Source organism: Indicator indicator, chromosome Z (genome assembly GCF_027791375.1).
Source record: "Indicator indicator isolate 239-I01 chromosome Z, UM_Iind_1.1, whole genome shotgun sequence".
NCBI lineage: Eukaryota > Metazoa > Chordata > Aves > Piciformes > Indicatoridae > Indicator > Indicator indicator.
The window spans coordinates 27,106,298-27,123,642 of record NC_072053.1 but is presented as its reverse complement, the minus strand read 5'-3'; the positions used below and the strand labels follow the sequence as shown (position 1 = coordinate 27,123,642).

Genomic DNA, 17,345 nt, shown 5'->3' with positions numbered 1-17,345 from the left:
AAATAGAGAGGGGCTGGTGGGAGATGTGATGGTTGGAGGCTGTCTAGGGTGCAGCGACCATGAGATAGTGGAGTTTTCAATATGCAGGGAAATAGGGAGGAGCAGTAACAGAACCCTCACTTTGGACTTTCGGAGGGCAAACTTCAGGTTGTTCAAGCAACTTATTCGGAAAGTTCCCTGGGTAACATTCCTTAAGAAGAAAGGGGTCCAGGATGGTTGGACCTACTTAGGAGCTCCTAAAGGCACAGGAACTGGCAGTTCCCACATGCCGTAAGACGAGCCGGCGGGGAAGACGACCGGCCTGGATGAGCAAGCAGCTCCTGAAGGATTTAAGGGACAAAAAGAGGGTTTATCGCCTTTGGAAAGGGGGGGAGGCAACTAGCGATATGTTTAAGGATGTTGCTAGATCATGTAGAAGAAAAATTAGAGAGGCAAAAGCACAGTTAGAAATTAAACTGGCCGCTTCCATGAAGGATAACAAAAAGCATTTTTATAAATATATTAATGCTAAAAAGAGGGGCAAGAGGAGCCTCCACTCTTTATTGGACGTGGAGGGTGACATTGTAACTAAGGATGAGGAGAAGGCTGAGATTCTAAATACCTTCTTTGCCTCCATTTTCAACAGTAAGGCAGGAGGACTTCAGGATAACTGGTCTCCTGAGCTGGTTGATAGGGTCAAGGAGCAGTGTTGTACTCCTGAAATCCATGTGGAATTAGTTCGAGACTTGTTGAGTCACTTGGATATTCACAGGTCCATGGGACCTGATGGGATTCATCCTAGGGTGCTGAAAGAGCTGGCAGATGAGCTGGCCAAGCCTCTCTCCATCATTTTCCACCAGTCCTGGCTCACTGGAGAGGTCCCAGAAGACTGGAAACTGGCCAATGTGACGCCCATCCACAAGAAGGGACGGACAGAAGAACCTGGGAACTACAGGCCTGTCAGCCTGACCTCAGTGCCAGGGAGCAGATTGTCTTGGAGGCAATCACTGTGCACCTGAAGGATGGCCAAGGAATCAGGCCCAGCCAACATGGATTTAGGAAGGGCAGGTCCTGCCTCACCAACCTGATCTCCTTCTATGATCAGGTGACCTGCCTGGTGGACGTAGGAAAGGCTGTGGATGTAGTCTACCTGGACTTCAGCAAGGCCTTTGACACTGTCCCCCACAGCAAACTCCTGGCCAAGCTGGCAGCCTGTGGCTTGGACAGCAGCACTCTGCTCTGGGTTAGGAACTGGCTGGAGGGCCGAGCCCAGAGAGTGGTGGTGAATGATGCCACTGCCAGCTGGCAGCCAGTCACTAGTGGTGTCCCCAAGGGATCACTGTTGGGCCCCATCCTGTTCAATATCTTTATTGATGATCTGGATGAGGGAATTGAGTCCATCATCAGTAAATTTGCAGATGACACCAAGCTGGGATCAGGTGTTGATCTGTTAGAAGGTAGAAGGGCTCTGCAGAGGGACCTTGACAGGCTGGACAGATGGGCAGAGTCCAACAGGATGGCATTCAACAAATCCAAGTGCTGGGTGCTGCACTTTGGCCACAACAACCCCATGCAGAGCTACAGGCTGGGGTCAGAGTGGCTGGAGAGCAGCCAGGCAGAAAGGGACCTGGGGGTACTGGTTGACAGCAGCTGAACATGAGCCAGCAGTGTGCCCAGGTGGCCAAGAGAGCCAATGGCATCCTGGCCTGCATCAGGCATAGTTTGGCCAGCAGGAGCAGGGAGGTCATTGTACCCCTGTACACAGCACTGGTTAGGCCACACCTTGAGTACTGTGTCCAGTTCTGGGCCCCTCAGTTTAGGAAAGATGTTGAATTGCTGGAGCATGTCCAGAGAAGGGCAACAAGGCTGGTGAGAGGCCTTGAGCACAAGCCCTATGAGGAGAGGCTGAGGGAGCTGGGGTTGTTTAGCCTGGAGAAGAGGAGGCTCAGGGGTGACATCATTGCTGTCTACAACTACCTGAAGGGAGGTTGTAGCCAGGAGGGGGTTGGTCTCTTCTCCCAGACAACCAGCAGCAGAACAAGAGGACACAGTCTCAAGCTGCACCAGGGGAGGTTTAGGCTGGAGGTGAGGAGAAAGTTCTTCACAGAAAGAGTGATCTGCCATTGGAATGTGCTGCCCAGGGAGGTGGTGGAGTCACCATCCCTGGAGGTGTTCAAGAGGGGATTGGAGGTGGCACTTGGTGCCATAGTTTAGATAGTCATGAGGTTTAGGGTGACAGGTTGGACTCGATGATCTTTGAGGTCTCTTCCAGCCTTCTTGATTCTATGATTCTATGAAAAGCAGGAGTTACACAGATTTGATTTCTCTAAAGCTAACGTGTGTGTGCGCATATAACATACATATACATACATGTAAGAATTACCTTACATACATCTTGAGGACATGTAATCAGACTGAATGAATCATGAAAATAATAGCCCAGACTAAGACTAAAGAGATGTTTAATTTATAATTCAAGTCAGTTGTCCTGTTTATCACAATTTTTCTATGAAAGATGAACCACAACACTTATTTATGTTTGCTGTGGTGACTTGTACACCCTTACAATTCCTTATATATGAGTAACACACTGGGTTTTAATTTTGAAAACATTTAAATTGTTTTCTGGCTGTTTAAAAACCTGCCTCTTTTCACATGTTTATCTCTTCCTATCGGATACACAAAACACTCTGCTATAACAGAATAATTAAAACATCATCTCTTTTCTTGGGTCTGTCAAAACCTAAATATAGTGATCATTATGATGATACCAAGACCACTACTCTGACACAGCAGAAAGTATATGGATCTCAGAGTTTTGGACAAGTTCTGTAGAGGTCTTAATTTAATCCAATGTCTATTGATAACCTATGTTTGATGCCTTTTACTGTATCTATTAAAACAAATAACCTCATTCATAATCTGAGGAATCTTGTCTTCAGGAATTAGTACACTTACACATAGATTAGTGAACAGGGGAGTATTTTTCAAAGAAAATATTTTCAAGTACAACGAAATGGATATGTCAAGAATAAATTAAGTTCTAGCAAGGTTTAAATAATGCAATTCAGATATTCTACAGAATATGCTATTCACTTACCCATCGAAAATCTTTTCCATCAAATTTGCTGGCACTTGTAAATAGCACAGTCCTGGCTGGCATATTTATTCCCATAGCAAAAGTCTCTGTTGCAAATAAGGCCTAAATAAACAGAGTAAAATTAAGCAAGCAAAAAATAAAGCCTCTTAAGCAAACATGCAAATCCTGAGTGTTGCTACACAAAACTTTTCCAGATTTTACCGTTTATGTACAGTCAACATAGGAACATATGCATCTTCAGTATCTAGAATGGGACAAAAATGTTTTTCCCCTTTCTTTATTTTTCTCTGGAAAACAAAAAACTAGTTCAAAGGAACCATGTGAAAAACTCCAGTTTTTCAGAAAAACACAAGACAGTGTAAATTATATTATTGATAAATAATAGTTTTCACTTTCAAAGTTTTTAAGAAGAAAGTATCAGTCGGCTAGCCAAAAAACCTTTCATCTACACAACGCAGCCTTTTCATCTATAGGGTTTTTTTTTAAATTACCCACTCACTGGTGCATACAGTGACCACTTGCTACTTACTAAGCCTTATGCTTCCTGCATAGAGTAACTTCCAAAACACAGAGCATTTTGTAGCTTGCCATGTGCAATGAGTCCTTCCCCACTTTCAGCCAAGAAGGACATCTCCACTGTAAGGCTAGCATACATTCTGAGTTAAGATCTACCATTCAGTGGTTAAAGAACTGGCTTGACAGCTGCACCCAAAGAGTGGCTGTCAATGGGTCCATGTCCCAGTGACACGTGGAGTCCCGCAGGGATCTGTACTGGGACCAGTCTTGCTTAACACCTTTGTCGGTGACATGGACAGAGGCATTGAGTGCACCCTCAGCAAGTTTGCTGATGACACCAAGCTGTGTGGTGCAGCAGACATGCTGGAGGGAAGGGATGGCATCCAGAGGGACCTTGACAGGCTGGAGAGGTGGGCACAAGCCAACCTCAGGAAGTTCAACAAGGTCAAGCGCAAGGTCCTGCATCTGCATCAGGGCAATCCCAAGCACCAAATTAGGCTGGGCAGTGACTGGCTTGAGAGCAGTCCTGAAGAAACAGACTTGGGGTGCTGGTGATGAGAAGCTTAACATGAGCCACCAGTGTGCAGCCCAGAAAGCCAATCTCATCCTGGACTGCATTAAGAGAAGCATACCCAGGAGACTGAGGGAGGTGATTCTCCCCCTCTGGACAATCTGATCTAGTGTGAAGTGTCCCTGCCCATTGCAGGGGCATTGGAACTAATCATCGTTGAGCTCCACTCCAACCCTAACAATTCTATGATTCTCAGTTTTTCAGGATTACTGTGTATTCATAACAGAAAAATCTGTATAGACATGGAATATATACCTTTATTAGGCCCTCAGAGAAAAGAATTTCTATGGTTTCTTTTAAGATAGGGAGCAGACCACCATGATGTATTCCAATTCCTCGCTTCAGAAGAGGAAGCACATGCTCAACCTGAGAAGACACATAAACACCAGTACACAAATTTTAACATTTGTTCCTAAAAAACTAAAATTTGCTTTGAAAACTTCAACACTGCCTTTGCTGTTCATGTAAACATCTACTTTCTGATTTTAAATACAACAAACACTCCTTCAATATTATGTTCCACTAAGCACATGAGTCTTTTGTTTCAGTTCTAGCTGCAGTGAGTTAACCAGTGAGGCAACCAGTGACAGAACAAGAGGACACAGTCTCAAGATGCACCAGGGGAGTTTAGGCTGGATGTTAGGAGGAAATTCTTCACCATTGGGATGGGCTGCCCAGGGAAGTGGTGGAGTCACCGTCCCTGGAAGTGTTTAAAGTAAGACTAGATGAGGCACTTAGTGCCATGGTTTAGTTGATTAGATGGTATTGGGTGATAGGTTGGACTTGATCTCAAACGTCTTTTCCAACCTCCTTAATTCTGTGATTCTGTGAACTTAGTGGTTTGTGCTGTACAGTGAAGTCAGCATCTATGACAGCAACACAAGGAAATTCAAATTGTAAATGCATTTCTCTGTTCAATTCTAAAAACATCACATTCCAAACAAATACTCTCATAAACTTAGCGGTGTCTCAGTTTTATTCTTTGAAAATAAATGTTCTCATTAATGATCTACTAACACTTGGTTATAACCCCAAACTTTATTTTGAGAATACGGGAAAGAAGGGGGCAGAAAAAAAAATTACAGTTTTACTATTTGTTGCAAAGGTACTTGAATCCTACATGATTCCATCCACTTAGCTTACACTTTTCCATTGCAAAGACAGTCACTATGCTTAGTCATTATGCAATAAATTAGAATGCAGTTCATCAGTTCAACTTTTTGAAAGGCTCAGTAGTCAATATCTGATGAAATGCATACTCCACTCTCATTTAAACTAGTTCCAAGCAGTTTTAACTCAGCTATCTCTCTTCACAAGTCTTTAAGTTAACTTGAAAGCATAATTAGAAAAAAACACCCCCATATAAAAACAGATGGTAGGAACCCCACAGTTAATTTTTGGCATATATCATTTGCCAGAATTGCAAATGGAACAAACCCTGTTCACAGTATCACAGTATATTAGAGGTTGGAAGGAACATCAAGAGATCATCAGACCCAATCCCCCTGCCAAAGCAGGATCACTTAGGGTAGACTGCACAGGAATGCATCCAGGTGGGTTTTGAAAGCCTCCAGAGAAGGAGACTCCATAACCTCCCTGGGCAGCCCATTCCAGAGCTCTGTTACCCTCACTGTAAAGAAGTTTCGCCTCATGTTGAGGTGAAATCTTCTATGTACAAGTTTGAATCTGTTGTTCCTTGTCTTATTACTGTGCGCCACCAAAAAGAGCCTGGCCCCCTCCACTTGACACCCACCCAATTCACTGGATCACAGTACCAAAGACAAATGCAAGAGATTAATCTCCCCAGGTTTTAATGAGAGAATATCCAGTTTATGATCTCTGTACCCACTAAAAGGCCTACAAAAAGCCTTGAAAGGTGCAGAAAACAGGAGTGCAGCAGCTAACCTAGTTCATTCTCCTCTCACCTGAGGAAGCTTTTTGTCTTCATCTGAGAGACAATCAATTGCATTATTGAACACTTCTTCAACCATCTTTTTTTCTTCATCTAAAATGGCAATTTCTAAGTTATTACAAAGTCTATAAAGCTAATATCATATGTAAATAAAACATACCACAGTCTAACATTTATGAAAGTTTACTATAAAAACAGCACAGAAGACACCCACAACAGGTCAGATAATCAAGACTTGAATGTGAGCCTGAAGACGACTAACAGTAACCTGAAGTAGATGCTCAGGGAAAAGAAAAACAGAACAAACCTGGCAGAATAATCCAAACTTCTGCCCTTTTCTAAGTCTGGGACTCCCCAGGTCTATGTACTTTTTGTCTATTTCACAAACCTCTCCCTCTCTCTTTTACCTGCTAGTCCCTGTCTGCATAGACATAGAGGACCTTCCTCTTCCCTGTTAATTCTCAGTGTCGACATCCTTTTTACTTCAGTCTTACAAATATCAAGAGCATATATTGAAAGTTATGACTGAAAAAACATAGAAATTCAACTCTAAGCTTCTGCATAGCTTTCTATTTTCTGACAGAAATGGGTGTATTACTTTGCAACACTAAATCTGAATGTGAAAAGATTGGTGCAAGTAAGACAGCAAGAACAGTTCAGATATAATACACTGATTTAAAACAATTTTCTTATTTTTGATGCAACTCAACGTTTCAGAGAAGATTGTCCAAACTTCATCTTAATCCAGAAAGAAAAATAGAATCTTATCTTTTGGGTTTTTCTGTGAGAAGGAAAATGAAAGAAAGAAGACTGAATAGTTGAGAAATAACAGTCCAGTGGTTTGTTACACAGTTGTTTTGACTTTGAGAGAAGACTCCTTTTTCTAATGGATATGTGAAAAATTGGGAAACGTTTGTTAGCATCAGTCTTATCCCATTATAGCTACAATTTACTAGAAATTCTTGTGCTGTTATTACAGTGAACAGGATTTTTGGATAAAGTAGTGAAGTTTAAAACAAAGGAACGATTCAACATTGTGGTAATTAAGTACTCTTTGTGTATCGAGTTTCTTACTGAAAACAGCCTGATGTAGCAATATAGCGAAGGAGAAAGGAAGACATAATTTTGTTTTTACACAAGAAGTGTACTTTCCAAAAGAAACAGAAACATCTTAACAGGAGTAAAATTTCGTATTAGATTACAATCGTGAACACAACTGTTTTTTACTTATTGGTACCTGTATTGAAATCTAACTTTGTCATCTGAAGTGCGTAGGCCTCACAGTCTTTTTTACTGAAGCTGAAAATAATCACAGGTTGGAAATTCCTTTCCATGATCATCTTCACAATCTTAAAAACATTTGAAGGACCTGCAGAGACAGTACATTAATTTAAATGTAATTTTGGCAATTAATTGAGACACAAGCACAACTTGCATACAACTTTATGTTCTTCATAAAGTTACCTTAGAATGAGATTCAAACTCACCTTTTGTTCCTCCTTTCCTGCCTTTCTGATCTCCTTTAGCTAAGTCTCCTGCATCTCTAAGCACTTGCATCGCTGTATTAAAATTATCTTCTCTGAAATCTCCCTAGATGTAAAACAAAACCACAACCTTTATAAATTACCTCTTACACAGCCCATGTCAAAATACGTGGTTTGTATAGCCAGTACCATTAACACGTATTTACAGGCAGAAGGACAAAACCAATGCACAAAATGGCAACTGACTCTACTAGGTCAGTGGCACAATTCAGAACTACATTGGCATGTCTGATGCTATTATACATTATTCTGTCCACCACACCATCAACCACGCTAGATCTGCTGAATGAAAATACCAAAACTGACTCTTAGGAATATCTACGTGAATGTTGACATGGCCCAATGAAGACCTAGCTACTGTTTACGGCATTAGCTACTGCTGATGTTAAGTTTTAAACAACTTGTTACTTCCAAATGACCTAAAGCTACAAAAATATTTTGCCACTTCAACCAAAGTAAAATTTAAATGCTACCACATTTTGAGTGAGAAACAGAACAAGACATGTTAGCTATTTTGCAGATTTAGAAAAAGCAGTGTGTCCTTTAGAAAACAAAGCAAGTACAAAGGCACAGAGGACATCTCAGCAAAGTATTATTCAGCTGACCACATGACATTAGATAATGGAACAAACCTCTTGTATGAGACTCCAAAAACCTGACAACAATTCGTAGATCACTGTTACCTGTTTGTACCTCAACACCAACATCCTTTGTACAGCCAATCTAAATTTTGCAAGAGCTTGTGACTGATACACAGGAAAAAGATCCTTCAAACAAACTGAATATTCCTTACATTTTCGTCAACGACCAGATGGAGTCCATCTCCTCCTGCTGGGAATATGTAATGCTGCAGTGGAGTGGGTCGATAGTCAGTGTAAATCACATGGCAAGGCTAAAAGAAAGAACAGCATACACATAAATCTTTAACATTTCTAATTGCATTGTATAAGCACTTCCTAGATGGACATATACAATACATTGGTATTAAAATACCTTCTTCAAAAAGCCAGAAAGTAAAACTCACAGAAACTAAGACAAAAAAAAATCTTTCCTGAATATGGACTTTGTACTAACGACGTTGCTTAAGAAAATGAAATTTTGCAAGTCTTTTAAAAGAATACTAGTTGGATGAACTTTAAAGAAATAGCTTTAACATTGGTATGTGGAACCAATAGCCAGTAAAGCTGCAGTAAAGCTGCAGGAGTAAAACCAGAGAAGCCAGGAATGATCTACACCACCATTTTTAAATACAATGGCTAAAAAGATGATCAAAAATTCAGTTCTCAACAACCAAAGACAGAGTATAATGCCACAAGACAACAAGAACAGAGGTATAGCACATTGCAAACGTCACCTGCTTGTGAAGATGGCAGATCCATTCAGCAAACTGACGAGCATTTGGAATAGTTGCAGAAAGGAACACATAATGAACATTATCAGGGAGCAAAATAATTGTCTCTTCCCAAACCACACCACGTTCTGAAAATGGAGAAGTCACAAGAGAGATTCATGGAATTAAAGCCTATTTTTCATCTCTGAAGCCAAAAAACAAGCATGCTTAAAGATAAGACAACAAATAAAAAAAGCCCCCCTTGCACAAATGGAGTATATCAAAGGCCTTCAAACTGGCTTTTGCCTTGCCAAAGAAAATGGCAGACCTCAACTCACAATAACTATCTTACATACATTCAGTACAAAACAAAATTCTGAATGACTTATTGGGCACGATATCAGATGTTTTAAGGAAGTGAATGTATATTTAATTCTACTAAAGAAAAAACAATTATCCTTGGAGAAAAAAAATCTTGAAAAACTGCACATATGATACCTGAATCTCTCATGTAGTGGATTTCATCAAAAATAACCCATGCAACTTCTCGCATAACCTCAGAACCTCTGTAGAGCATACTTCTCAAAATCTAGAAAAGGAAAAAATAGAAGGCCATCAGATAAAACAAAAGTTACAAGTTACAGAGACATCACATACATATGGCAATATGAAATCTTATTCTGCACAAAGCTTAAAAGCATTTAAAGATTGTCTGTGAGGTATTTCAAGTTGATTCTAATCTAAAAAATTCCCATTATATGAAGTGAACTGGTAAACTGGTATCCCTGAAGGAACAGTGAAAGAAATAAAACTTCTGCCAGGCTCTTTTTGGCAGCATATTTTACAGGTCTACAGATCTATTTCTACCAAGCCTTCTTCCCCTCATCCTAACAGACGACCTCTCTGTAATTAAGAGGAAATTAAGTCATCTTATCTTCCCACCTAAATCTTTCCCTACCAGTTTTCTCTGGAAGGCTCTTTACTCCTTTGAGGTAAAGGCAGAGAGAAAAAACAATTCCTACTCATGGCTGGACAGATTTCTGCAAGAAAAATATAACAACAGCACTTCGTTACCAAAGGTGAAACGCTGCATATTGGTGGAGTACTAGCACCTACTGTGAACCACTCAACCACTCCCCATTGCATTTTGTATAACAAAATACTGACCTTCCAGGGCTCAGTAAGTCTGACTGACTTTCAGAGTTCTACATCTATTCAAGGAAAACTCAGCATCTTGAGCATTCAGAAAGTTAAATTTTACCTTTCTGCATGTAAGAAAGAATGCAAGCTCCTAATGTTTTCTACCATGATTAGATTTATTATGGTAATTTTCATCTTTTAATATCACATCTCAGTAAAGACAAGGCCAGAAGACAACACAGACACATCAAGAATTAATGTCACATCTTACCTCAGTTGTCATAACTAGACAGGAAGCTGTAGGATTAATGGTGACATCCCCAGTCATCAAACCAACATCCTGAAATTCTTCATACATCTCACGGTACTTCTGATTACTCAAAGCTTTAATTGGACTTGTAAATATCACACGCTGTTTCTCCCTCAAAGCCAGGGCAATTGCATACCTGTATTCAAACATATTTAAGTCATCAGAGACACTCAGAGCATATTACTTTTCTTTAATCTGCTTAAAAATTCAAAATCAAATATGTAATTCAGTACATGAGTAGAATTATATGAAGCATTCCGCATCTAAATTATCAAGCTCAGTGCAATGAATTCAACTATGTATGCCTCTCTAGAGGGTGACAAGCCACTGACCAAATTAACTGATTTTCATGGACATCAGACCACATCCAGTTTAATCTAACAACCTAATGCCACCATCTCATGATAAACTATTACTGTTCAAACCCATGGTCTAACGTATCTACATGTGTATCTCACTTCTCTTCAGGCAGCAAAGCAATTCCACCGCCAGACTAAACCCTGACAATTTCTTGCCCAATATACAGCAAGTTGCATATTAAGTGAAAGCAGTATTTCTAACAAAGCAAAAAGAAACCGCAAGAAAATCCCTATTAGTTATAGCTAGGGACTAGAAAACAAAGAGGGTTTTTTCTAAACTCATGCACATCTCGTATTGCAGAAATTTTCCTTTCAATCTACACGATAACATCTCAACAAAATCAGATACTTAAAAAATAAAAGGTAAACTTAAATCACAAATGAAGCCTTTCACTAACCACCACACAAGATGAAGAAGTTATTTTTGTATTCAAGAGGAGTCAATTCAGTTTTAACACTGAGGTCCAAACTTTGTCTCAGAATCCAAGACACAACAGCTACTTGTGGTTCCACAAAATGACATGACAAAGCATCACACCACTCTCTTTAAAATTAGAGTCTGTCATAAAATTACTTACTCTGCACAAACAGTTTTACCAGCTGATGTATGAGCTGACACTAACACAGACTGGTTATTATCTACACAAAGAATAGCTTCTCTCTGGAAGGCATCAAGAATAAATGGATATTCCTAAAAAGAAAGAAAGGAAAACCACGTTTTAAACACAGACTGTTACCTGCATCTAATTAATTTTGTGACTGATCTAGAGGGCAAATCACAGGCAGAAATAAAATTATGTAGATATTTGCACCTTCAACTGAATTTAATCCAGTCTTTTTCAACGACTTTGTTTTTAAACCATTTTAGCTAACACCACACCAAAGATCTTTGTTTAGACCAATTTAGGAAAATACAGCGCACAACTAAAGCTACCGCCTGATGTTGGAAAACTGAACTGAAATCACAACAGTCTATCCATTCTGTTCCCCACCATGACTTTACTCCAGCAAATTTAAAATACAGAAATACCAATCTTACTTACAATAGGCCATCTTTTCAAGATATTCTTTTCCAAGCCTTACTGACAAAAAGTACATTATTTTTCCCACTACTGTCATCTACTCTCTAAAGCATAAGCAAAAAGAAAACTAAACACAATCCACCACATACCTTTGCAGCTTTTCCAGTTCTTGGCTTCAGACCTGTGAAGTCCTCATCTGCGGGAAGTGCAACCTATAAAATGCATTTTAAATAAAAACAGCTGCAGAATTCTCTGTCTCCTCTTGCCCACAGTATCCAGGAAGAGCTATTCCAGGTGATGTGAGAACATGAAAACTAATTTGAATTTCTATTATCCCATTTCTATGAGCTCGTGTATCAAAGCTTCCTTCCTTCACCTTCAGAGTTTTTCAACTGGTATCGCTAGTAACTCATAGCCAAACAATGCTCCTTTCATTTCTCTGGTACTTACTACTGTCTCATGTGAAATGTTTCTGTTTCACTTACCTTGGAACATAAGCTCTTCAGGCAAAGATTGGCTTCTGGCCACTCTAAGTGTACAGCAGTGCACTGAAATCTTTCAGCACTAATACTCATTTCAAAAATTGAAAATGGATTGGTTTCATTATTTTGCACTTACCTAAGTTTTTCCTCTTTTTACCAAAATTTAACTTTCAAGCGTAACCAGCTTCACAGGAAAGCCTTGTAAGCAAAGTACTTCAATGCACTGCAGCACAGTTAAGACGCACTATTAACACAGACCTTTCTTACAACCGGTATGTTTTCCTCCTCAACAATAGTACCTAGAATGTACTTGGTACCTTTCAAATAGGGAAACCTATTGTTATCATCCAGTATTTCAGCACTGCTCATTTTATTGCAAGTATCACTCAAACTCTTTCTGCTAAAATAACGTATTAATTTTTCAAGTGGATTTTGTGCATGCTCAATGCCAGATACAGATCTCAAACTCTTTACAAGCTTGTTCTACATTAAATATAATGTGAAATAATATATTTGCTTGAGAGTAAGAAGACTCTACACCATCCAGATTGATAAGTCAAGGTCAACTGTATGAGATTCAACAAGGCTGGGTCCTGCAACTGGGGGTCACAACAACTCCACACAATGCTACATGGCTTCAAAAAGAATGGCTGGAAAGTTGTCTTGCTGAAAAGGACGTGGAAGTGTTGGTCAACAGCCGGCTGAACATGAGGCAGAAGTGGGCCCAGGTGTCCAAGAAGGCAGAGACCATCTTGGCTTGGATCACAAAGTGTAGCCAGAGGAAGTAGTGAACTGACTGGGGTACCTGGCACTGATGAGGTCACACCTTAACTTAGCTTTGGGCCCCTTGCTGCAAGACATTGAGGTCCTGAAGCAGGTCCAAAGAAGGGCAATGAAGCTGGCAAACAGCCTGAAAAGTAGGTCTTAGGACAACTGGATGAAGGAACTGGAGTTATTTAGTCTGAAGTCTGGAGGCCCAGGGGAGACCTTATCACTCTCTGCAACTGCCTGAAAGATGGGTGTCAGTTTCCCAAGTAACAAGCAACAGCACAGAGGAGATGGCCTCACATTGCACCAGGAAAGGTTTAGATTGGCTACTAGGAAAAGTTTCTTCACTGAAAGGGTTATGAATCATTGGAACAGGCTGCCTAGGCAAGTGGTTGAGTCACCATCCCTGAAAGTATTTAAAAAAGATGCAGATACGGTATTGGAGCAGTGTAGGTCATCATTCTGGTGGACAGAAGGATGACCACGAGCCAGTGGTGTGTCCTTGGGGCCAAGGAGGCCAGTGGCATCCTGGAGTGTATAAGAAAGGGTGTGGCTATCAGGTCAAGAGAAGTTCTCCTTCCACTCCACCCTGCCCTGGTGAGGCTGCACCTGGAATATTGTGTACGGTTCTGGGCCTCTCGGTTCAAGGACAGGGAATTACTTTCAAGAGTCCAGCACAGAGACACAAGATGACTAAGAGAGTGAAGTACCTGCCTTATGAGGAAAGGATGAGGGAGCTGGGTCTCTTTAGCTTGGAGGAGACTGAGGGGTGACCTCATTCATGCTTCCAAGTATGTGAAGGGCGAGTGTTAAGAGACTAAACCTTGTCTTTCTTGATGTGAATCAACAAAGATAAAATCACCTTTGCTTCTCACCCAGACAACAGCTGCCCAGGGACGGGATGGTGAAAAGACCCTCTGGCAACAGAAATGTGTAATGGGCGGGCGCCACTGGTACCAACTCTCTGGAATGTGCACATACAAGATCATCTCTACCCCGGAAAGGGAGGATGGTGAAAAGGCTGGACTACACAATGGATTCATCACCTGGCATGAACAGCCCCTGATGTCTACTGTGTGTATGGACAGGTAAAAAGTGAAGAAGGAGAGGCCCCCCACTCTGCCGGACGCCTGCCAAGCACGTAAGAATACACAAGAAGATTCCCTGGGGACAGTATCTGGACACAGACCTAAAAAACCCTCTGACTAAAAAACTGTACAGAAGACCTGAGCGATACCTGTTCAGCAGAAGCAGAAAAAGACATCAACATGCAGCCTGGAAGCAGCAGACCAGGAACCCTCTCTCTGTGCCCTAAGTTTTGCCTGCTGTAAAAATTCCTGGAGAAGAAAAAAGACATCTTACTGAACACACACACAGGTTGGAGGCTGCTCAGAGAAGGACTTGGACTTTGGGATCTCTCCCTCCTCTCCACCAGGGAGGACAGCACAAGACAAAAAGGATGCAGCAGTACCCTTCCTTGGACCCAAACTGTCTTCTGGCTGGGGGGTAGGGTGGCATTATAATTCCTTTCCTGCTCTCTTGCTTTCTCTCCATTTCTTCCCTCTCTCCCTCCTCTCTTGTGTTCTGTCCACTTTATTCACTTTCATATTTGGCCTCATTTGTGCCTTTAATTTCAAAACACAGGAATGTTCAAAAAGAACCAAGTCTCTCTTCCCCTCTGGACCAAGACAGCAAGTGACAGGAGAATGAGGCCAGAATCTTATCAGTGATGTCCAATGGCAGGACAAGGTGCAGTTGGTGCAAGCTGAAGGTTCCACATAAACATAATGAAAATCTTCTTCACTGTGAAGCTGGCAGAGCACGGGAACAGGCTGTCCAGAGAAGTTGTGGATTCTCCTTCTCCAGAGACTTCAAAACCCACCTGGATGCATTTCTGTGTGACCTACTCTAGGTGAGCCTGCTTTGGCATGATTTTTCAAGGTTCCTTCCAACCCCTAACAATCTGTGATTCTGTGTGCTCACCAGCATGGTTTAATTGTGGACTTGGGAGTGCCAGCTTAATAGTTAGACTTGATGACCTCAAAGGTCTCTTCTGACCTGAACTATCCTATGACTATATGACATATTAGATACAAATACAGTCAGCAGTATTGTTATACTGGTACTAACACATGTCCATTTTCATTGCACTCACCTCATGTGTACAGCCTTCAACAGTGTCCACAGCTTGCACCTTTACTCGAGGCATCAGATCTGCCAAACTAAAAACATATGAGTTAGGATGGCCAAAACTGTATTTGAAAATTCTGTTTTCTTTATAGACTTGAAAATGCTGAACTTCACCTGTAATTTAACCGCAACATTAGGAAAAAAAAAAAAAAAGCACAAATTTGAAACAGGTGGCTGGACTAAGAGTACCTGTAAATGTTAAAAAATTTCTACTGTACAATAATCTACTTTAGCTCCTGCTTTGGGATTTGTAACACCTTCGAAAGGTGCACCACAAATCAGCATTTGGATCTTAACTGGAACTTAGGAAAAACTCCCATATAAAACCAAATGACAATCCAGATCAGAATTGTGTCTGCTAGAAATCAGTAACACCTCATCCAGAGAAAAGTATAAGAACACAGCAAGCACAGTTTCTATTTCCATAGCAGAGTGTTCTACACTGTGAGCTAGGAGGTACACACATGCACTCGGCCTCTCTGGATTTTTCAGTAATCTTTCCATAATCTTCTGAACTAACATAACTTCAAAATTCCTAAGAATCTCTTAAGATGCATTGAAGTGAAAAAATGCCCAGTGTCTCTTCATTCTGTTTTAAAAATCCTCCTCATAAAAGGAGAGAGAGAGACACATAGATCCTAAAGAACAGAAATGGCATTCTGGCTTCCCTGCATGTGTTGACATACGCAAGTATGCACCCCTTTCCACACCAAATACCTGCTATTTGTGCTCAAATTTATAAGTACATCCATACTTTGGATTCCAAATATTTACTGCTGCTCCATCACAGCAATTTACCACAGTTACAGTCCTACATGCCTCAATAGCCTTGTTTCTGTCTCTTTCATTATATTCTTCTTGCTGTATTCCAAGCCAATTATGTCTTACAGTGGCAAGGTACACAGCCAGCCTGCCTCCTCTCAGGTGCCTCACTGCTTATCTCGTTATATGCCTGAAAACAGCACAGTGGCGTTGACGAAAAACCATCAATACATATGCAGTAACCACAAACACATGAGCATTTCATGCTTGTAATATTAAGAATAACCATCTGAAGCTGCTCTAGCAGCACACTGTCACACAGATAATGCAAAAAAACCAACTTCATATGCAAAGCCATCTTTATATGAAAACATTGTACACCTACTAAGTTGTTCATAACTGGCATGCTGCTAACCAGTACATCTTGCTACAATTTCCTTACACATCAAGGTGGGCACTTACTTAACATCATCTGATATAACATCTTCGAATTTTGGCTTCTTTCCCAAAACAGCATCTTCGGCACTACTGATCTCAGCTTCTCTTTTGGACTTCCCTATTGCATCTACTGAAGACTTCTCTTCCAATCGTTTCCTGCAACATAGATGGACAACAAATTTAAAATTCGTCTCTTTCACGTATATACTTTTGGAAAATAAATCAGGTGTCCAACGGGCAACTGTGACCACGCTACATGCAAAGCGCATCACGGGGAATTCCCGTGTCTTCCCGGGTAAGCCTACTACTCCCAGATCCCCGCGCTCCGCCATTTCCCATCTCGCGCGGGCTAGCTGCAGCTCTGGGGCCAATGATCCCAGGAAAGCATGTGCCTTTAGGCTGCATCGACTCCCAGTCCTGAGAGTTTCAGCAGCTCAAACAAGCTGGCGGAAGCCACGCCAAATAGCGGGACTTGAGCCTCAGCGTCCAGACCCCTGCTCCCCCGGCACCCTGCCGCACTCTCACCCCGGTTTCTTGGAACCCTCGGTGGTGCCTGCTTTGCTCTTCTCAGCGCCGGAGTTCCCCTCGAACACGTCAAAAAGCTCGTCGTCAAAGGCGTCCGCCATGTTTCCCCCCGCTCCCACAACGCCACGCTAGGAACTGCCGCCTTCCGCCTCCGGATCCTTTCCGGCCCTTCGCTGGTGCCACACGCTGAGAAGAAATAGAATCCCCTGCCGCCCTCGAGCACTGCGTCACGCACGACCCGGACCCGATCCCAATCCCGCCAGCACTCAACCTCCCACTGCGGATGCAGGCTTCCCACAACCCCTCACAGGCCACAGCGCTCCTTGTCCCGGAACTTTTATCCGACAGGCCCAGGAGGCCTGGCGGCGGCGAGGTCACGTTCCTCAGGCGCTGACCT

General features: G+C 41.7%; 1 protein-coding gene across 1 annotated transcript in view; it reads right to left on the bottom strand.

Moving 5' to 3' along the window:
- MTREX (Mtr4 exosome RNA helicase) overlaps window positions 1-17,145 on the bottom strand; it is a 43,139-nt gene extending 25,994 nt beyond the window's left edge. The window contains exons 1-14 of the mRNA XM_054398233.1: window positions 16,949-17,145; window positions 16,448-16,579; window positions 15,189-15,255; window positions 11,933-11,995; window positions 11,340-11,452; window positions 10,364-10,538; window positions 9,451-9,541; window positions 8,977-9,101; window positions 8,416-8,514; window positions 7,566-7,668; window positions 7,316-7,447; window positions 6,092-6,171; window positions 4,422-4,532; window positions 3,080-3,181 (exon numbers count right to left, since the gene is read on the bottom strand). Of these exons, the coding sequence (XP_054254208.1) occupies window positions 3,080-3,181; window positions 4,422-4,532; window positions 6,092-6,171; window positions 7,316-7,447; window positions 7,566-7,668; window positions 8,416-8,514; window positions 8,977-9,101; window positions 9,451-9,541; window positions 10,364-10,538; window positions 11,340-11,452; window positions 11,933-11,995; window positions 15,189-15,255; window positions 16,448-16,579; window positions 16,949-17,049 (1,494 nt within the window). The 5' untranslated portion in view covers window positions 17,050-17,145. The remainder of the gene's footprint in view (window positions 1-3,079; window positions 3,182-4,421; window positions 4,533-6,091; window positions 6,172-7,315; window positions 7,448-7,565; window positions 7,669-8,415; window positions 8,515-8,976; window positions 9,102-9,450; window positions 9,542-10,363; window positions 10,539-11,339; window positions 11,453-11,932; window positions 11,996-15,188; window positions 15,256-16,447; window positions 16,580-16,948) is intronic.
- Window positions 17,146-17,345: the final 200 nt, after the last annotated feature.